Source organism: Rhododendron vialii, chromosome 5a, assembly GCF_030253575.1.
Source record: "Rhododendron vialii isolate Sample 1 chromosome 5a, ASM3025357v1".
Classification (NCBI taxonomy): domain Eukaryota; kingdom Viridiplantae; phylum Streptophyta; class Magnoliopsida; order Ericales; family Ericaceae; genus Rhododendron; species Rhododendron vialii.
Genome location: NC_080561.1, coordinates 211,641 through 231,205, shown reverse-complemented (window position 1 = coordinate 231,205; position 19,565 = coordinate 211,641). Strand labels below are relative to the sequence as shown.

The 19,565-nt window shown below is 39.5% G+C and overlaps 1 protein-coding gene across 8 annotated transcripts; it reads right to left on the bottom strand.

Moving 5' to 3' along the window:
* Positions 1 to 310: 310 nt before the first annotated feature.
* On the bottom strand, positions 311 to 19,388 carry LOC131326869 (conserved oligomeric Golgi complex subunit 3-like). Of its 8 annotated transcripts, XM_058359770.1 has the most exons (25): positions 18,871 to 19,388; positions 17,991 to 18,074; positions 17,784 to 17,891; positions 17,081 to 17,125; positions 16,918 to 16,992; positions 16,650 to 16,745; positions 16,045 to 16,122; positions 15,265 to 15,344; positions 14,921 to 14,987; positions 14,703 to 14,765; positions 14,521 to 14,622; positions 14,247 to 14,351; positions 14,058 to 14,150; positions 12,267 to 12,355; positions 8,448 to 8,667; positions 7,898 to 7,984; positions 7,341 to 7,457; positions 7,220 to 7,252; positions 5,828 to 5,914; positions 5,677 to 5,739; positions 4,459 to 4,575; positions 3,271 to 3,363; positions 2,677 to 2,802; positions 2,260 to 2,360; positions 311 to 906 (listed from the first exon to the last, which is right to left on the bottom strand). In XM_058359770.1, exons 1-25 carry the CDS (start codon positions 18,967 to 18,969, stop codon positions 774 to 776), a joined length of 2,361 nt encoding a protein of 786 aa, XP_058215753.1. In that variant the 5' UTR covers positions 18,970 to 19,388; the 3' UTR covers positions 311 to 773. The 8 variants fall into 8 exon arrangements, with proteins under 8 accessions (XP_058215753.1, XP_058215755.1, XP_058215754.1 ...); XM_058359772.1 differs by lacking the exon at positions 2,260 to 2,360 and having other exon boundaries at positions 18,871 to 19,382; XM_058359771.1 differs by lacking the exon at positions 4,459 to 4,575 and having other exon boundaries at positions 18,871 to 19,382.
* Between the last annotated feature and the right edge of the window lie 177 nt (positions 19,389 to 19,565).

Below are 19,565 nucleotides of genomic sequence, written 5' to 3'. Positions count from 1 at the left end.
TTCACTCCTCTGTGGACCAGTAAACTCACAGGACCTTAATCTCCTGACTGAGAACAATTGCTTCTGGAAGTCAATGCACAATTCCCTCCCTATCATCTGAGAAGGGTTTTAGTTCTTGGTGGGTATGGACCGTATGGTAGATGGATTTCTTGAATGACCCCCGTTGTTTAATGTCGACCAACAGACATCTATAGGGCTTGGGAATTCGTTGGACGATATCCCTGCAACAAGTGTGTAGCTAATCCGTGTATATATGTTCTTATTTTTCTTGATTACAACCCATGTATTAATTTTTTCATCAGAATAATAATACTGCAAATGCTGGCATGAATTCATTCTGAAAAGAAAGAGGATTGGGTTAGTATTCCTTCGATAAAAATACACATCATTCACAACGTATGCTGTGAACAGACAAGAAGAATGCATACACTGCGTCCATGAATTTGTTGACATGGTCGTTCTCAAATTAAACAGTCTGTTCAAAATTGTCAACAATGAATAATTAAATCAGCTTTGTACTTCTATGCTTTTCCACTCTCTGGGCACTTGATCTGCTTTTTGTGCAAAATTTTCTGAGACCGTCCATGCTTTCTTCTTTAAATGTGAAGCACCATTTAACATCTTTTATCCCAATGTCCTCAACAAATATTTGGCGATTATCAGCTAGCCTCCAGGATGCTAATTATTAGTGGCAGACTTCAACTCTATGTTTACTATGATGAAATTGATGAAGTATAGGAATTTTTTTAACCACCAACGGCTTGAGAGGCATCCTATAGGAGGCTGTCAAGTTGCAGTTGCAGATCCTGTATTGAAGTCATATTGATAATGCCTTGTATCTCTTCGTGAGAATACTCTGATTTTAGGAGGGATAGTACTTGAGTATGGGCTTCAACAATGTTGCTCCTACATAAGAACAGAATGCAAAAATTCATAAGAATACATATGTCCAATTGACCTCCTTCCAAATCCAATTATACTGCATGCTCCTAAATGACACAAAATTTTCAATAAAGCATCCTTGAGAATATTTATAAAACAGAAATTGCATTATTAAACATGGCAGAATCAAATGGCCCAAAAGCATGAAACAAGCAAAATACATCTCAACTCACACACACACACACACACACACACAAACCCTGGCAAACTGACAATGGTAGTCAGTATCCATCCAAAGAGGTCAGTAACCACACATTCAAAGCTCTGCATATGAAAGGCTCAATAAATAGGTTCAACCATTAAAAAGAAAAAAAACCAAACTCAAAAAGCACGCATTTGTGCCTGCACACACTAGGCACATAGGTCTAGCCCTGAAACGAGGCAAAATTAAAAGGGCTGCACAGCTGCCTTCTCCCCCATGAGACCACGCCATGTGGCATGACAACATCACATGGCTGCTAGGTCACCCCTCCACCAACCAGACCCCACCATGCGGCACGTCCGTGGTTGCTTGATCACCATGGAAAGGGTCCACTTGCCAGCCCTGTGAGTTGACAGTTGGCCCATCAGCCCAATGCATTTTCGACCCTCCTAGGGAGCTTTGGCATTTGTCAGCCAAGACCGTGCCAAAAACATGGACCTTGGCCAAGCATCAATTCATCTCAAGTGAGGAATCTGAAAGAAGCTGTCAACGGGTGCCCTCATCCTCGTGCCGCTCGCTGCTCATTGGCATACAATCCAATGCTTCAAAAATTTCATCACCAACTGGAGGTATGGGTTCAAGGGTTCATATAAGGATCCTCACATACCCTTCCTCGAGGGAAGGAAGACATTGACCAAAAGACAGCACACTGGAGAGCAAAGCATACCTAACCTCCGAGAATACCTACTTGGACATATTGATATGGTCTCAGGATCCTATTATAGAGTTCTCCAGTAGTGCCACCAAGGGCTAACTTAACAGCTATGTTCCTTCCGTATTGTTGGCCACTGATGCCCGACACCAGGCTAGCCCTTAGGCAGACCTCTCCTACACAGAAAAGACTCATGAAACTTCCGAACCATCTCCAATCATCTGCAGTCTATACCCATCACCTGCAAGCTCACTACTGTCACTCTTTCCCAGTAAGACTGCCTCGGTTCTCTAGCCTTTCCCTCAGTCAGCCACACATGTTATTTGCAAGGGTGTTATGCTGATCATTTTTTTTAATAAGAAAGATGACCTACTAAATTTGACAATCAAAGCATTAAGATTGAACAATCTGCCTTAAGTGCAGTGAATATTACTCAACAGACAATGTGCAATCAGATGCTTACTTTATAGGTTTGAAAAGTATAGTACGTGTTGACTGATTCTGCAAATATAGCTTCATTTTGGCCATCACTCTTGGCAACTCTTGATGAATCGTAACACTGACCTGTTTCAGAGATGCATACCATTAGATAAACTGAACTTAAGCTCGAGCCCTTTGTTGACAGTCTTGTAGTTATAGCTGCTCATTCACACACACAAAAAAACAAAAAACAAAGAAAACTATAAAAGCTTTTACTTTGGAATATTAGCTTGATTGCTTTGCTGCCTTTGCACAAGTCTCTGTCATGCCATCAGAATGTAAATCACAAAAGGGACATCACTCGTCAATGTTGTCCAAACATGTTACTTCCATTATGCCATAGCAGACAGGGTAGTCTCTAAACAATCCAGCAAAAGAGCCATTCAGTTTCATAACATACCTTCTGAACAAGTTCAGCAACCTTATCTGGTGTAGCAAAAGCTTGATCCTTGAGGGGTTTTGCCATAGGGGACTCTATCTTTTGATTTGGACTGCCTGAGGACAATGCAACTTTCACCGCTGTAACCTAAAAACCAAAAACAGTAAAAATTCCAATTTAAAGACAATGTTGTGATTCTAATGACAAAGAGATTGTCCACATAGCAAGATTAATGATGTCACTTTTGTAAGTTGAGAAGGACTAATACTATCAAACATATGTATTATGAATCTATTACTAATCTTTGGCACTTCGTTTATCACTGTTAACCAGAGGTGGGACACTTGAAAAATAAATCTGGTTGTGATGAACTCATACTCTAATATTTCTGACATGGGCAAAGTGCCAAGTGGTGTAATAATTGTATGCTTGCCCCATTTGTCTGATTTTTTTGACTTCCTGGCTATATGCCTATATCCAGCAGGCTTGGTCCCTCAAGTTGCTAAACATAAAAGTTGCTTTTCCTAAGTAGTAAATAATACTACACGTGTCGCTAAACAGAAAAGTTACAGTGTTCTGTCTGCAACAAGATGGCAGTAGTAAAAAACAACAAACCTTCGTAACAAAGGAAAGCATGGGGTCCACAACAAGTTTCGTGACTGACATAATGAACTCTTCACATGTGGCTTTGAGACTTTTCTCCAGCTCCTGCAAGTTAACATATAGTCACTACATGAGGCAACATTAACAAGAAGGAAATACAAAAACTGACATCCCTTGAACTGAATAATAGCATTGAAAATAAGAGGTTCCACTCAATCCTGCATAACTTTTTAATTTAGTCAGCCCTATCACTCAGAAGAGGAAAGCAATATTCATCCTAGGCTACTGACAAGATCATTATCAGATTTGACTACCATACCAATAGCAGAAAACGAGCAGCCATCTTGAGCCTCCCACCTCAAGTGTGCGTACTGTGCCTCACCTCAAGGTATTTGAGGAGGCACTATGGCTGCGCTTTACTTCGAATAAGCTCCTAAGCCCGCGAGGCGTGCACCTTTTAAAACACTGCTTCTATGGTTTATTTTACCTTCTGGAGTGCGGGTAATCATTATGCTTCACAATAAATAAACTCAAGAGACATGTTTCTGAAAGATGACTAAAACCTTGTAAGAAATGTAAGCATGCAAATAAGATTTCTTCTAGGAGTAGTTAACGTAATATGGCAACTCTGTTGTACATAAAACCCTAGTGGTATAAATTGTGGCTGAACCTAGATGATAATAAACCTTGTAAAATGCCGTTCTGTAACTCTACTTCTTCATACCTGCTGATAATGAAATCTTGTGTGAGTCGTAAAATCTGGTGTACTCTACTTCATCCTGGTAACTCCGTCTCATTCTTTTCTTCTTGTGATTACTTGTGTGAGTCATAAAATCTGGTGTACTCTACTTCATCCTGGTAACTCCGTTTGCTTTTCTTCTTGTGATTACTTGATCTTCTTCGTGCCTGTGTGAGTGTGAGTGTGAGTTTGTGCGCGCGCGCGCGTGTGGGTTTGGACGCGGCTGAACACATGAAGCCGTTGTTGTTAGGCTTCAGATGGACTGCCATCATTAGTGATCGACTAAACCATAGAAGATGATTTAGATATACATCACTGTTGTGACCCAGGAATGAATCCAAAGATGCGGGTAATTTTCTTGAACTTTTCAAAACAAATGCATACGAATGATGTGTTAAACCAGGGGAGATTCAAGTCAAGTCAACGAGTACAATATTAGCGATTGAAAGGCAGATTTATACCTTCTTGGCATCTATTTGACTTTCTAAAACTCGAGGAGATAGTGTCCTCGCCAAGGAAGTTGATCTTGACCAATCAAACAGCGAGGCCTGGCCTCTAAGAATTCGTCGCAGATGATCCTGGTAATGGAATATCAATATGCAGAAATTTCCATTATTCTTGTGTAAATCAAACTAATTTACTCATCTTGACAAGCATTGCAATATGTAGACGACACACCATCTTCAAGAAAGTTTTACGCAAAGAATCCCACAAAATCAAAAGCTTTTAGTGCCCAATACATCTCCTACACATTTGCTGATCCAGCACAAGTAGAACACAGATCCATTTACTTTCAGTCCCCATAACATCAAAACACATCAAGCAGCTATTTTTAAAATTTGATTTCCTTCTTTGTAAGCGTTTCCTAATTTGTCTACATACAGACAACATATATTTTGGTAACCGACTGAAGTCCCAACCAGCCCATATTAAGTCCTATAACGAATCAACGTATGGCAGCCTAATGATAACACATACAGGTTTAATTACTTTTTCAACACCTAATGATTTATCTCGGAACACTTAGTGTTTCCCAATTTTCTCTCTTTCACGTTAAACATCAAGAACAATGTCATCCCCCAAAAGTAAGCAGAACTATGGTAAACCTGGCCACAACTTTTTGATATAAAAGTTTACCAGACCTAGCAAGAAGAGGGGATTTAAAGTCAGAACAGGCAATAAGAAAAATGAATAAAAAAAGATCTATACATAATCCAATGAATTAAAAAGCGAATGTTATACTCCCTCCGTCCTAATTTACTTGTCCCAGTTCTATTCTAACTACATAAAAAAACTAGTTATATCTTAAAATTGGTAATGAATTTTATACCCAATATGGATCTTGTTTGATATTTGTTCTATAATACAATGTTTTCGAAATCACCTAAAACATTATAAATTACAAGATATAATCAATTGAAAAGTGGCACGAACTCCCAAAAAGGACAATTAAATTAGGACAGAGGTAGATGCTTGCAATTCTAATTCCTAAAATTACATGTCAAGAAAAGATGCATGCAGGGAAGTTTTTCACTTGTGGTGCAACAATCGTAAAAGGGAAACACCCCACATGAATCCAGGATTACTTTAGCTTTAGAGCATGGAATTAAACCTGACAAAAGAAATGGTGAAACACAATGATGCATTCTATTTAGAACTTCAGGTTCTGCGTTACTGACCAGCAAATGCGAGAAATCAAGTTCCTTATGTGTGACTGAAAATTCTATATCAAATGGTGCAATCTGGAAGGAAAAGTTTCTGAGTTAGGAGTTAAATAATGAAATGCTTTGCAGGAAGTATATAGGTTAAAGCGAGATGCCAAAACATAACCTGCTCCCTTAAGATGAGGAGATGCTTAATAAGGAAAAGTTGTCCGTCCATTGGCGATGATCTTTTTGCAATCAGTTTGCTTGCTTTCTGCACATATAAAAGCAAAAACCAATCAAACACAGAGCATCGCATAACAAAGCTTAGTCACTACAAAGGACACTAGTAAAGTTCCAGGTTAAGCATAAGAGAATATACTTCATACATGTTAGGGCTGGCCACAAACCCGACCCAACCCAAAAACGGACACAATGGACGGATCTGATTACCCTTTTAGGTCGGGTTCGGATCCGTTTCGTCAGATTTTGCAAGTGGTTGGTCGGGTGTCGGATGTACTATATTAATTTTTGGGTGACCCGACCCGACCGACGTGTGTGTCTATATATACAGTCAGGGATCCATGACCTAAGCTTAGGTCCGCACCTCCCCTTTCCTGATCAAATTTCAATGATTTGAGCCGCTCAATGTGATCAGAACGTGATTTTAAGGGTAACCACGAGAAATCGGCAAAAAAAAAAAGACCGGGAAGGGCTTGATTTGAGCAGTTTTTTTATTGAATTCGGAACCCTAATTCCCTACCCGTCCAGTTCCGGACTCCTCCAGTCCTCACGCCTCCTCCTCCCCCAAATTGATCACCTCTCTCTCTCTCTCAGACCTCGAGTTGGACTTTTATGCCAATGGCGACGGAAACATCTTCGTTTCCAAGCTTCGATCCATCTCCAAAGCCCTTGGCTTCAAGGCAGACACATCACTGGAGGAGCTCAACAACACCATGACGGAGATCGACATGGAAGACAATGGCGCCATCGACCTCCACGAATTTGCCAATTTCCACCCCGCGAACGCATCCAACGGCGGCCTCTCATTCACTCTCTCTCCTTTTCATTAGTTGTGTAATGTAGACGATTTTACTCTATCCGATGAGAATACGATCTTCTGAGAATCTGCATGTGGAGTTTCTGATCTTTGATATTGTTTCTAATTTCTATGTGAATTTTGGATCACTATCTTCCTTTGTTTTTTTTTCTTTTGGATCAGAAATGGAGGCTCTGTTTGTGCCTCAAAATACCCGGCCAACCTGGCCACCATTTCGGTTGGAGCCCAAACAATAGTTCGGGCGGTCTCGGGCCAGCTTTTGGATGACCCAGCCAAAGTCGGGCCGGGCCCAACCCGACCAATGGACAGCCCTAATACATGTATGAGCGCGTGCGTGAGTAAACTTATATTATACTAAGAAAGCAGCGAGTCTTTCCATAATTACGACAAATTTGAATATGTCATCCTATTGCTAACGTGAAGACGCATCCTCTCTACTGTTTACAAGAGAAAACAATGCACCGCAAAACTTCCCATAACTAAAGTTTGCCTACGGAAATTATCTGTCAGCTCACTTACTTGGATGGACATCGAGCAAACTTCAACAGCTTCCTGTAAGAGACCGAATCCAGAGAATTGAATAAGACAAGCAGATATGTGAGACTCATAGGAGATGTTTAGCGGGAAAAGATACCAAAACCTGTGCCAAACCCGTGAAAACTGTAGGTTCTAAACAGCGATACAACTTCGACAAACATGACAGAGTTTTCTCCAGGGGCGGGTACCAAGTCTTGAAAACATCTGGGTTTTCATCAGCCTGCATTTAATAAGAGCATCACAGAGCTAAGCGAGGTTGAATGATAAGTTGTTTTACGAAAGAAAGTAAAGAAACATACAGCAAAAAAATGTTTAAGGGAGCAAAAAACACAAGAATTGGATTAGAAATCTGTTCCTCTGAATGCAGGAAGAAAACAAATAGGGAGTCCAATAGAATTTGTGCAGACCCTTGAAACCAAACAAGATACCGCAAATGTATTTCCTTGTAGGCGACAAAAGCTATTATTTGCTATAACCAAATCATGTAGACATTCAAATATCATGCAACTTTTGTGCAAACCCATGATATCAAACCAAGCCCAGGAAATGGAAACAACTACACTTCCATTGTCTCATTTTGTTTTATATAAAATCCACCTACGAGCATTAGTCAAATATAAGCACACAATTATACACAAGGAAATGAAGGGTTGGACTTACGGAAGTAGCCTCTGGTTTCATCTCAGGCGATTGCTCCAGCTTAGCAGGGTAATCCAAATCTTCACCGAAAGGAATATAATTTGAGATCTAGGAAACATAGAGAGAGGGATTCAGAAAGATGCTAATACAAGGCAACGAATATAGTGACTGTAACCATCACATTGAAGTACAGTAATCAATGAGCATCCATGACGCACACACATACAAGATAACAAATAAACTAATTTTCTCTTATCGGAACGAATAAAACTATGATGAGAAGGCAAATTTCTCCCTAGATGCATTTTATAAGGATACTTCTCCCCATGTTGGAATACAGACATTCCAGTGCTTACAAGTTGTTTCACATGAGCAGGAAGCCTAACGATGATTCTTTTGTCAATCTCTAAGTGTTTGATCGCAGCAAGAAAAGAGAACCAAAGTTGAGTGCCATACCCAATTCTAGGGCTGGCTTAATGTAATAGGACAACTACAGAGAACCCATGAGTTTTAACAAAGCAAAAATATTGAAGAACAAAGAAAACTAAGACTTCTCAGCTGCGATACCTACTTCATCCCGAATATGACTTCGAGCACGGAAAGTCAATCGCTCCTGAACATCTTCTAAAATTCTGTCTAATGTTGGACGTAGTCCGGCAAGTGATTCACTTCGTCTATTAACTTTTTCTCCAAGGACTTCAACTTTAAGGATGTCCACAAGTTCACACAGAATATCAAGATTCGCTTCATGGATAAGCTTTGGGCGTAAAGTATCATACAAGTACATACACCTGCAAGTAGGTTAACAGCAGAGAAGCATAAATAATAGGTAAAGATGAAGCAATCAAACATACCAAAAACTCCAATGGCAAACTCACACAGAGAAAACCGAAATACGAATTTTCTTGTGTAACAGATAAACTGTCAAGATAACAGGGTTCAATCCAGAGCCTGCTTTAGGGTGGGGAAAACAACATATTTGCGGCAGTAAAGTTTCCCCATTGTGGCCTCAAGGCCACGGGAAAGCCTCTCAGCTTGCAAGGGGAAAGGCTACGTGCATTAACCCTTCCCCAGACCCCGCATATGCTGAAGCTTCGTGCACTAGGTACGCCTTTTTGTCAAGTCCATGCTACAAGATAGTATTCTGGTCCAGCAACGATGACATGGTAATTGCTTGGTTAGGAAAGGAATACCCTCTTGGAAACCCATTTATCGTTTTGGGCTTCAGAATCAAAAAATCATTTTGATGACGTGTACATAAGGTCTCTGCAATGGAGTCAGATTTGCAGAAATTCTTCTGATAATATAACTTTCAGTCATTTATGAATGAATGTAGAGAGGGGAACAGAAAAGAGGATCGAAAGCAAGAGCCAAGAGACAATCAATTACCAACTTTCATCTAACCTAGGCTATTTGTGGTGACAGAACATAATCCCTAGTTGAAGAACCAATCGAATCTCTCATAGGACTTCAGAGGCAAGACAGTATCACTATGAAAATGGCCGCTTATACCTTCACTGCTTTAGATGCAAATACTATCCATTTCTCTCCATTAATGCTTATGTATAACTAAGACTAAGCTGCATACCCGCAGAGACATAAATCGAGATGCTGTAAAGTAGCAAAAGCTAAGCACCTCTCAAGGAGCCTGACACAAATCAAAGATCCCGTCATCTCATATATCACAACTTTTAGGAGCCTAGATCCTTGAACCATTTTTGGGCTTGTCCTAACGAGATTTACAGGGCATACATTATGTTGAAATGCAAAATGTGCCCTTATAGCTCGTACAAAGTCTCCTTAATTAATGCGAATATGTATGGTCTCTTAGACATTAGTCACATAATACAAGCGGCTAATAAATTCAAAGGGAGCTTAATTCCCAGTATCAGCAACTGTATTCAACTGCGGAGGACCGGCCTTTCCTTTCTACTCCATAATTCTGCCTCTAAAATGTAATCCGTAAAGCTTCAAGTACACAATGTTTAGGTTGCATGCCGACACTTCTTGGACGATTCTCACAGCGCTGCATAATGTAGGGAGCTTCAACGGTGCTTCTTGGTCACTTCCTAACACAATCTGAGTGGTGGTTTTCTTAACCATATTGGTAAGGGAATTCACACACCTCAATTGTCTCTCAGAACATTTCAATGAGAAAACACAATAGGCATGACCAACTGTTTACACCCATTTTTGGCCAAATTCTAAAAAGGAATTTGTTAATGGATTAATGGCCCAAAATGTTATTTTTGGGCCTTGATTGAATTGGGCCATTGGTCGAATTTATAGTGGACCATAATTGGGCCGAATTGAATTTGGAAGGGCTGAATAGAGTTTGAAAATTGATTGGGTCTCATTATTTTGAAGCATGGCCCAATTAGTTAAAGCCCAAGTTAAATTTTAGGGATTGGGTAGATTTGGGTTTGAAGTAATGGGCCATAATCAGAGCCAAAGTCCAAGCCCAAATCAATAAAGGCCCAGATTCATTTTCAGGTCTTTGGCCATGTAGTCCAATTGATTAAAGGCCCAGATTCGTTTTTCAGGTCTGGGCCCATTTTGTAAAGGCCCAGATTAATCAAGTCTAGAATTATTTCGGCCCAATAAGGAGGAGGTCTAAAGAGAATATGGTGGAATGAGAAGTATGGAATAACTGTGTCAGGCCTAGAGGGCCCCACCACTCAAGGGTGACAAAGTCAACAAAAACCGGCCTTCAAGTAATTGCCTTCTTTGGGAAGGGTTGAAGCTGCTCAATCAGGCCAGCACAAGCAGCTCAATCAAGCCTGCACAAGCAGCTCAATCAGGGCTGCTGGATCTTTTATTAGACGAAAAGAGAGTGCACAACACAAGTACCAAAAAATCCCTTTTGCCTAAATCTTCATGCAAAAGGAACCTATTTAGAAGCATAAAAGGCCCGCAAAGGAGGACTTATGAGTAAAAAATGGCTGAAAGGCTTGGTAAAAGTTTTGGCCTTTACTTGTGGTGGGCCCAAGATTCCTTTTTGGCAAGTTTCCGTGCAAAAAAGAAGGCCTTCAGGCCTGTAGCCGTTATTCTTAAGCATGAAGCAAGGCTTGGGACATGTGACAGCCATTCATGAAAGTAACTCAAGCAGCTCTCAAGCCGGGAGGAAGCAGCTCAAACCTGAGGAAGGACACTTGGCGGCCGTGCATGAAGACAACTCAAGCAGCTCTCAAGCCTGGAGGAAGCAGCTCAGACCTGGAATTTTTGCCTATAAATACCAGAATGGACAACCTTAGAAAGGGTCCACGACCATCAAAGCCCAACGCTTACTCAATTTATCTTTCAATTACCTTTACTTTCTTGCACAGTATTCTATCTTTCAGTCCAATCTAGCCCAGCCTAGATTTTATTTCCTTGTATCAATCCACTTCATTAAACCGTTAATGGAGTTCGTTTAATTTCCTTTTAGTCCAGTTTTTTTTCTTTCCATTTTCCACAACAGTTGGGAAATTTTAAGTCATTTTTCATTAAAGGCAAACCACGAACCACATACGGCCCTACCCCTTAGGTCGTACACGATCGTTCTGTACGAAGTCAGATTTGAGGCACGCAGGCCTTAGATAGGAATTTGGACTGCAATCCAGTCCTGGCGTGCCCGCAACAAGGAGAAAACCGTGCACGTCTTGAGGTTTATTAATTTTGCTCTTTTTGAGGAAAACAGCAACATGACTTATACAACAGACATCATGTAAAAAGGACAAAACATAAGAATAAAAGTAAAAGAATGTATGAAGAAAGAAAGCAAATAGAAACAGAATTATAAGTACATGGTATGTGTGGAGCTTCATCTTCCACAATGTATATGTATAAACATAAATAAACGTTCCTGATTATAGCTGTTTCTAAAAGAAGGAATGGTCTTTGCAACACCATCTTAGTGTGTTTGTATAGTGTCCTGGTCGTATCCTGAGTACATCACTATGCTACCTTTATGAAGACGACAAAGATCAGGAGAGTATCAGCTTAGCAAGGTGCCTTCTACTATTAATGATGCCTATTCATTTTTTGGTAGTTAGTAAAGAAAGCTGGCTAAAGGAGACCATTCAGTCTCTAGCAAAGAGGAAGGATTGACGGATCAGCCTGTATCACCTCTGAATCATTAAGAACTTGTTCGTTTGGAGGTTTTAAGGGAGGTTTTTGAGAGTAATGAGTGGAGAGAGATAGACAAAATTTATTGGAGACCGTGCACAGGGGTTTTGAAACCCCCCAACGAACATGGCCTAAGGGTCCAACTACGGAGAAATTATTGATGGGATAAAACTTATACGCTGGAGTAGAACTAAAAGTTATACACAAGAGTTCAATGTGAGTAGGAAAAAGGAGAACAATAAGAAAAAGAGAGAAAGCAAAGATGAAATAATCAAGAACTCACAGAGGATCTATCAAAGGAGCCAAACTTGAAATATCTTCTGCAGAAGATGGGAAAAAATGATCAAAGAGTTGATGCTCAAGCTGACATACCTGCAAGCGAAACAAAAATTAATCTAAATCTTGCCCTCATCTCTTTTTTACTCAGTGTTCTAAAAGAAGGATTTAATCGCCGATTAATTGAAAATTTGGCCTAACCAATTAGAGTAATGCCTAGTCGGTTGAATCAGTAGGTCAGGAGGTTAATCGGAGTTAGTCGGCGATTAACTGGCGATTAGTCGGCTATTCGGCGATTAATAGCGGTAAAATCTATAATTTTGAAAAATTAAGGAGTGTAACTGTTATATACTCATACCAGTTTAAGGGCTTCAAATCATAGTCTTTAGGGCTTGTTCAACACCCAGTCATCGATTGATCAATCTCGGAGTCACCTGTCATATCTCTGTGAAACCCTAAAACACGAGATCTCCGAGCCGCCTATCTCCTCTCTCTCTCTCAAATTCGAGATCTCCTCTCACTCCACGTCTCCACCGACCTCGAACATTAGTTTTTTTTTTTTTTTTTTCTGAAAAGCCCATACCCATATTGACACGTTAGTGATTCTGGAAACAAAGTGTAGTAATATTTTTTATTAAATCTTAACATGAAGTGTAGTATTGTTTGGTATATATAAATAAAGTTATTATAATTGGTAAGTGACTAATAAATGAACGGCCCATACCCAGTACCAGCTGCAGTTTTCTGTAAAGGAGAGATTTCTATGTCATATTTGAAAAACAATTGATGTTGATGGATTGATAGATGAATGTTCAATTTTTTATAAGAGTTGTCATTGGGGAGTATTTATATATAAATAAATAAAAACCTGACTAATTGCTACAAGCCGATTAATCGGCGATTAATAGGTCTCGAAGGTGGTCGACCCAGCGACGAACGCTGAGCTTGATTGTAAATATTAGCTCCTATTTTTGAAGGGTCGGGATCATAGTTAAACCAGGTTTTCCCCCTTAGTTGATACACATACTTTGGGTTACCTTTCTTCCCACTCTAGTACTCTACACAGCTACAAGGAAAAATATAAATGTAGGAATTTTACGAGACAACTATGCAACTATATTGTTTCCAAACTTGCTAACATTATGGTTGAGAGATTACTCATCATGGGGAGATAAGCAACCTTAAAAAGTTGTTCATTATCATACTGGAATATTGTATGGGAAGGTTGAGTATGTAGTGACAACATTTAGCTACTCTCTGCATAAGTCTTATCTCCCACGTGGCTGATCTTGTTAATCCAAACTTGACTACATCTTTTTCTTTTCAGAGCCTCAAAAGGGTCTTGCGGACTTTCTGAACGACTACCTGCACTACCTTAAACTTACGGATCCCCCCATGCTAGAATTACATAAAAAATTAAGTGAAATTGTCGACAGAATGGTACTGCAGATTAAGCACAGTAACAGAAGCTTAACGATAAGAACACCGCTTTCCAATAGGAAATCTAGCAGATCAAATAAAAAAGTATATCAAATTGAGCAGAATAAATTACTTTCTTTGACACTCCTTTGTTAATAAAATTGGAACTCTTCTTTAATGTGTAATAGAATTGGAACTCTACTATCTAAGAAGTTTGCACATTAACAAACTTCTTTTAAGAAAAAGAAAACAACCAGAAGCAGCAATCTAGGAAGTTCATGCCTCAAACTTTAAACAGCACACTTCAAGCTTCCTATCATTACCCAAAACAGAGAACAATTTTGGTCCGGTAAACTTCTAATGTGTAAATTTCAAAAACCTGCATTAAGTATGCACATCCAGATCTAGTCAATGATGGCAACTTATCCTTCTTGGCAAATTCAGATATCCGCCGGTGCACTATGCCTTTGACCTATGTAACATTAAACAAAAAGATCAGTTATTAACAGTTAAGGGAGACTTGGGAGAGTTATGATTATACTAGAAGGAAATTTTTTTGCCAGCCTACCAGGGAGAGCCGCTGTTCACAGTACAGTTTGTGGCATTCCGCAAGAATTTGCACATATTCTTTTCTGGGTGATCTTCTTTCAATTTCCTCCAACACTGGCTTAAGCTGCAAATAGGTAGAAACATTCATTCTTTTTTGGAAGTATACAAAGCAAATAAATTGTGCAAAAACATGCCCACAATATAGTAACTAATATTGTTCCAGGCCTAATCCTCCCACAATCCAAATAGAAGCTTGAGAAACAACCAAAGAGATGAGAAGAGAACACCATTACCTCACTTGCTGCTGCTTTAAAGCGGACATATATGACAGATGCCTCTACACCCTCTGAAACAGCCATTTTGCTGTCACTACTGCTTCGAATTGCTGCCTGGACCTGATGAAAGAAACAAATGCATGATAGAGCTTTACATCTTTAAACATAACAACCTTTTCAGCTCTGCAAGGGTACTTTACCTGAGAAGAAGTACTTTTGAGAACAGAGAGAACATGAGAACGAATCATACCCAGTGCTCGAGACTGCCAAAAAGCATGCAAGCACATGGTTTTTAGAACTTTAACATCCAAAGCAAATGTTGAAGGCAACAAAAGCACCATCCAGCATAGTAAAAGAAAAAAAAATGATATCTTCCACTAACCATTTTCTAGACAACCAATAATATAATTGCAGGTACCTGTAGTTGTCGAAATTTGACCAAGTAAACACTGGATTCAGCATACTGAGGATTGCTTTCAACATACCTATACTCAATATAACAGTAGCTCACATAAATATCACAAAGTATAACGGTAGCAATACAATCGTTCTCTAAGCGCCTGCTCACAAGAAACAAGCAATTTTCAATATTAGGTAACACAAGATGACGCATTTATGCTTACCAAAAAAAAGATGACACATTTATAGCCTAACAATGCAAACCCTTTTAATCCACAGTTTCAGCAACATATAAGCATCGTCTAAACTGATTAAGCCAGATCCACAGAGTTACAAGAAAAGAATGGACTCTAGAAGACTTACGATATGCACTCATCTAGTCTTTTGAGCAGTGCGAGAAAGTTTCCACTCGCAACATTCACAGAATAGAAATTGGTAGCAACCTGCATACGTATGCACAATAAAATATCCTCAAGATTTACTTATGCAAGTGCAGATGGCTAATACTAAAAAATTCAAATAGAGCCAGGCCATGTAACTAGTTGTTGTCCAAAAAAATTGAGTATAATGTTAATACTTAGCCAGGCCAATATCTAGTACTTGTTCAAGCTGGAGTTCTAATATTGGAGGGTGAGTTCAAGCTATGCTTGACCTCCTAGATTGACGTGCATGCACATGCCTAATACCATAGAATGTAGACAGAGCAAGGAATATATCTAATAGTTGTTCAAAGAAATCAATTATACTGCTGACACTTCCCAGGGCCAAATATCTAGAACTTGTTCAAGTTTGGCTTCAAGACTGACGGGTATGTGTCATGCTTTGCTTGAGCTCCTAAAGAATTAGCGTAAGCAAGCCTAGCCACTACTCACCAAGCTCATAAGCATTCGTTCAAACGTTTGCTTGAGCTCCTAAAAGTTAGTGCGTGAGCACTACTCACGAAGCTCACAAACCATGTAGACTCAGTTTCTTTACCTTATACTCTTTTGAAAAGTGGAAACCCAAAATGTCAAATGGACACTTGTCATGCCATCCTTGTTTTGGACTGAAAGCTAGAAATTTCAAATTTAAACTTGTTGCTTCCACAAAAGTTGGATTGACGTGAAAATGAATCTCATAGGTACTGTAAGGATCGAAACATACATTCTCCAATTCATCAAAGTAGTTGAGTTTAGTACGAAGTGCTTCTGCAAACTCGATCAGTTTTTGCTTCTCTATTAGCTGCAACAGAAACAAAGCAACTAAAACAAGTCAAACCAGGACATCCAACAAGGCCATATCCATTTTCAAAAAAAAAAAAACATAAACAAATTTCTTAAGCCAAAAACCCAATAAAATAACCAACCAAATTATTCGAAAAATGCAACACGAATAGTATTCAACCCCCAAAGTTGCTACATGCCTACATCCAATCCTAGACAAAAGCGGAGCCTATTCCATTTCTCAATCATTTAGACATGCTTTGAAGGAATGCCCTAGTGAGCAGAGGTCTAAGTTTGTGCCCTGTAGTAAATGTTTGAATGAGTCTTCCAACAGTTGGAAAACCTCAAGCTGTAACTTTTGGTATGAAATTGACAATGCTGGAACTCTTGAAAGATGAAGCATCAATGTCCAAGAGAAAGGCTTGCCAAGATTTTTCCAAGAAAAACCATCGAATAGTTCTATTATCACAGTACTTTCCCCCACCAAAACTGAGCTGTAAGGCCATCAAGTTGCTTGCATAGAGTCGGGCATAAAGAGGTACACACCACTCGATCACATGCATCATGAAGAGTCTTGGTCTTTGTTGCCACTTCTTGATGCTGCAGCTGTAATAAATTAAACAGATCCAGGGTTTCATCCACCTACAGAAAAGTTAGATCAATTAATTAAATCGTATGGCTTGTCCTATCCCCTTGGGACAACTATGACTTGACCTAATAGGCAGGAATTGAAGCCATAGCCAAACTAAAATACGTAAAGAATTATTGTATCTTATTAAACATATGTGTTACAGTGTTTACATAGATACTTTACCTGATGAAGTATACCATCACATGTCTGTATGCGTTCTGTTAGACTGGTTAAGTAGTGCTGATACTTCTCTTCGGTCTGCGTAAAAAGGAACAGCTGTAATAGTGGTATTCAATAACGCAATTGTTAGGTGACAAATATCTCAAAACATGAAACAGCTACTAACCTCTGATTTCATAGCTGCTTCAAGATCTGTAAACCATTTGTAAAACTGCACCGCAAGAATGCACACAAGTAGAACCAAGAGATAAATTTTTGTTCCATGGTTAAATACCTAAATCTGGACTATAATAGAGCATTCAGAATTTAGCATAAATGCAAGATGCCAAAGGAACTATATGTTGCTACCAAAATCTTCTCACACTCCACTTAATGGCTGTTCAATAATGCGTCTACGAGGTGGGAACAACAAATAAACAAGATATGTCAAGAAAAATTGAGTGAACAAACATAAAGGGCAGAGAAAGTGAAAAGTGAATGGCCACCCAAACATCATTGTTAGTGGGCGTGCCAGCTTTCTATTCACTTTGACATGTTGTGTTTGTTGGATGGAAAAGGAAGAGAAAAGCAAAGAAAGTTTATCTTCTCCTGTTGGAATCTCCATCTTGGAAGAGAATAAAAAGAAAACCAGAGGAGAAAATCTTATCAAACTTTCTTTATGGGATCATTTCCAATAAGTTAAGCACAATAGATTATCCAACCAATACTAAAAGTTCTTGCTCTTTAATTTATCTCTGTTCCCTCTCCTCAACCATATGTAAGAATAAAGTTCCTGCCGGCATCGGTTTTAAAGTAAGAGCTAAGGTTTGCTGCTCCTGAATATGCCCCAGTAAATGAATTGACTGAGACAAGAAGTCAAGGTGAAAAACCTGATTTGTATTGACCAAAACCGCTTCAATTTCCCCTGTTTCTTCCATGGTGCTGTGCTTAGTGGAAATGGACAAACCGTTATCTTGTCCACCTACATGCTCCTGGGACTACACAAGCAAAGCCCGGTAATTGGAATGAAACTATTGCCCTGAAGCAAAGCATCCACAACAGCAGCAAAATGCATCATGCACAAGGGAAAGTCTCACCAATTTGACAGGAAAAGGTCGCTCAGCAAATGTGTGAGAAAGTGCTACTATTGCTGCTTGTTGCTGCTCTGTGAGCGGGGCATTCTGCACAAACAACAATAGATTGAGGTGAGGACCCAACTTTAAACTCTACCAAACGTTTGTGGACGATTGGCAAAACCTAATCAGCTAATTGAGGTCAAACATTTTTACAAATCCAAAAGAAAACTAGAAAAGATAAAACAAAGAAAGCAAGAAACGATAAAACAAAGGGTTAGGATAGTGTATACTAGCACAAGGAGTGACGGAAGTATAAAAAATAACCTACGGATTATGAATTTTGATAATGAGAACCAAATATGGTACATAAGATGATAGCACTATTATTGGAGGGAGAACAACTCACAAATAAAAATAATATAGTAGAAGTTTGAGTTTTATAAAAATGCTAAGAGCAACCTTTAATTGCATGCATCTACCCGCATTGTTGTATAATATTATAACAGCAGGAAAATAAAGAAAGATCGAAAATCTACCCTCTTATGAGTATATCAATCAATTCACATAATTTTTTTTTTCATTGATCGGGTTTAATTCATATTTGTTTAATGTAACAGAATGTGATCAGTTTTAGATCTCACTCTGTGTGCGTGTTTCTGCACAAGCGCCATTCGTGAGATCTATCCGTTCTCGTTTTGAGTTGTATACATCTCTTAATTGTGTAATTACCTACATACTTTTGCTTGTGTCTGTGTTCATGTAACTGATAATTTAGAGCGCTCTCTCACCATTCTTTGACAGTTAGTGTTCCATTTATCTGCTGTGCTTTGGACCAATAAAATGAGAAAATAGGTATAAGAGAAGGATAAAAATGAATCAAGGAATAAGAAGGGTATGAAACCTGTTCCCAAGTCGAAGCAAAGTTGTATCCTTTGGAAATGGCTCCCGTCTTGGGAAGACTTGTGGAGCCAGCGCCAGCTGCTGCTTTGGTTGTTGCCATTTTCGATTTCGATTTCGATTTTGAGGTAGGAGAATACAATCCAAGACGGATGGGGTGAGAGGGGGATCGATCTTTGCTCTATCTCTCCCAATCGTTCTTCGATTCAGTGTGACTGTGTGTCTATATCTCTCTCAGGTTCTCTGCTACCATTCCTCATGCTGCACCGTTGGAAATTCGATACAACTAGTTCCACAGGCCGTTATAGCTCGGTTAAAGAGGGTACACTATGGCCTGTTTGTTTGAGGGATATGGAGGGAACCCTCTCCCAGGATGGATTCGGGTAGTCCAGTCCAGTGCCGCCGCGGACGGAGGTCGAAGGTGGAGGGTTCGATTGGAGTGTGAGTCACAGCTCTATTGGAGAAGGTGGAGGAGGGTTCGCTTCCGGTGGAGGCATGATTCGTGCTCCATCAACCAGAAATGATTCGTGCACAGCAGCTGTGCTTTTTCTCCCGCCTCGGGTCGCGCAAAGATGATCGGAGCCGCTCATTTTGTTTAAAATATGTCGTTTAAGGTATGTGTAAAAAATAAGCTTCGTTCGATATCGTTAGTGAAGTGATTTTGGGTGTTTTGTTAATGCCTCTAACGATATCGAACGA

Excerpts from the sequence above, each read along its gene's own strand:
- LOC131326869 (XM_058359770.1), bottom strand. The coding sequence starts at position 18,969 with ATGGCAACAACCAAAGCAGCAGCTGGCGCTGGCTCCACAAGTCTTCCC. Across the intron at positions 17,892-17,990 it reads GACCTTTTCCTGTCAAATTG|TCCCAGGAGCATGTAGGTGG; the intron begins GTGAGACTTTCC and ends TTGCTTGTGTAG. Across the intron at positions 16,123-16,649 it reads ATGATGCATGTGATCGAGTG|CTAATAGAGAAGCAAAAACT; the intron begins GTGTGTACCTCT and ends TTTCTGTTGCAG.